At 60.1% G+C, this 765-nt stretch overlaps 1 protein-coding gene across 1 annotated transcript in view; it reads left to right on the top strand.

Moving 5' to 3' along the window:
- Positions 1–765, top strand: part of VANGL2 (VANGL planar cell polarity protein 2) — a 7,649-nt gene that overhangs the window by 3,019 nt on the left and 3,865 nt on the right. Inside the window, exons 4-5 of the mRNA XM_017731144.1 lie at positions 438–574; positions 721–764. Of these exons, the coding sequence (XP_017586633.1) occupies positions 438–574; positions 721–764 (181 nt within the window). The remainder of the gene's footprint in view (positions 1–437; positions 575–720; position 765) is intronic.

Raw genomic sequence — 765 nt, forward strand, 5'->3', positions numbered from 1 at the left:
GGTGTGATATTTGGGAAAATCCCTCCTGGAAAGGGCGGCCAGGCCTTGGGAGGGGCTGCCCAGGGAGGCTTGGAGTGGCCATCCCTGGAGGATCCCTGGAGGGATCCCTGGAGGTTCCTCTGGGTCACCAGAGGGGATCAGGAACAGCTTGGCCTCGATGATCCTGGAGATTTTCTCCAAGCTGGGAATGGATGGAATCACGGAATGGTTTGGGTTGGAAGGACCTTAAAGATCCCTAATCCATGGGCAGGGACACCTCCCACCACCCCAGGTGCCTCCAACCTGGCCTTGGACACTCCCAGGGATGGGTCTCCCACAGCTGCTCTGGGAATTCCATTCCCACCCCTCCCTCCCTGCCCCTCCTGTCGCTCTGTGCGTGTCCCCCTCGCACATTCCCGCCTCTCCCCATGCCCCACATTCCCGGCTTTTCCCCGCAGCATCCAGCGAGCAGCCGTGTGGATCCTGGAGAATTACTACCACGACTTCCCGGTCTACAACCCCGCCCTCCTCAACCTTCCAAAATCCGTCCTGTCCAAGAAAATGTCCGGCTTTAAGGTCTATTCCCTCGGCGAGGGTGAGATTCCCCCTTTTCCCTTGGCTTCTCCTCTCGTTCTCCTGCCGCTTTTCCATCCCCGTCCTCGCGTTCCCGTCCGGAATTTTTTGGGGGGAGCTCCGGGTGCTTTCTCCCACCTCATCCCTGCTCCGAACTCCCCCCCGCAGAGAATTCCACGAACAATTCCACGGGGCAGTCGCGGGCGGTGATCG

The sequence above is a fragment of the Corvus brachyrhynchos genome, unplaced genomic scaffold (assembly GCF_000691975.1).
Source record: "Corvus brachyrhynchos isolate BGI_N302 unplaced genomic scaffold, ASM69197v1 scaffold303, whole genome shotgun sequence".
NCBI lineage: Eukaryota > Metazoa > Chordata > Aves > Passeriformes > Corvidae > Corvus > Corvus brachyrhynchos.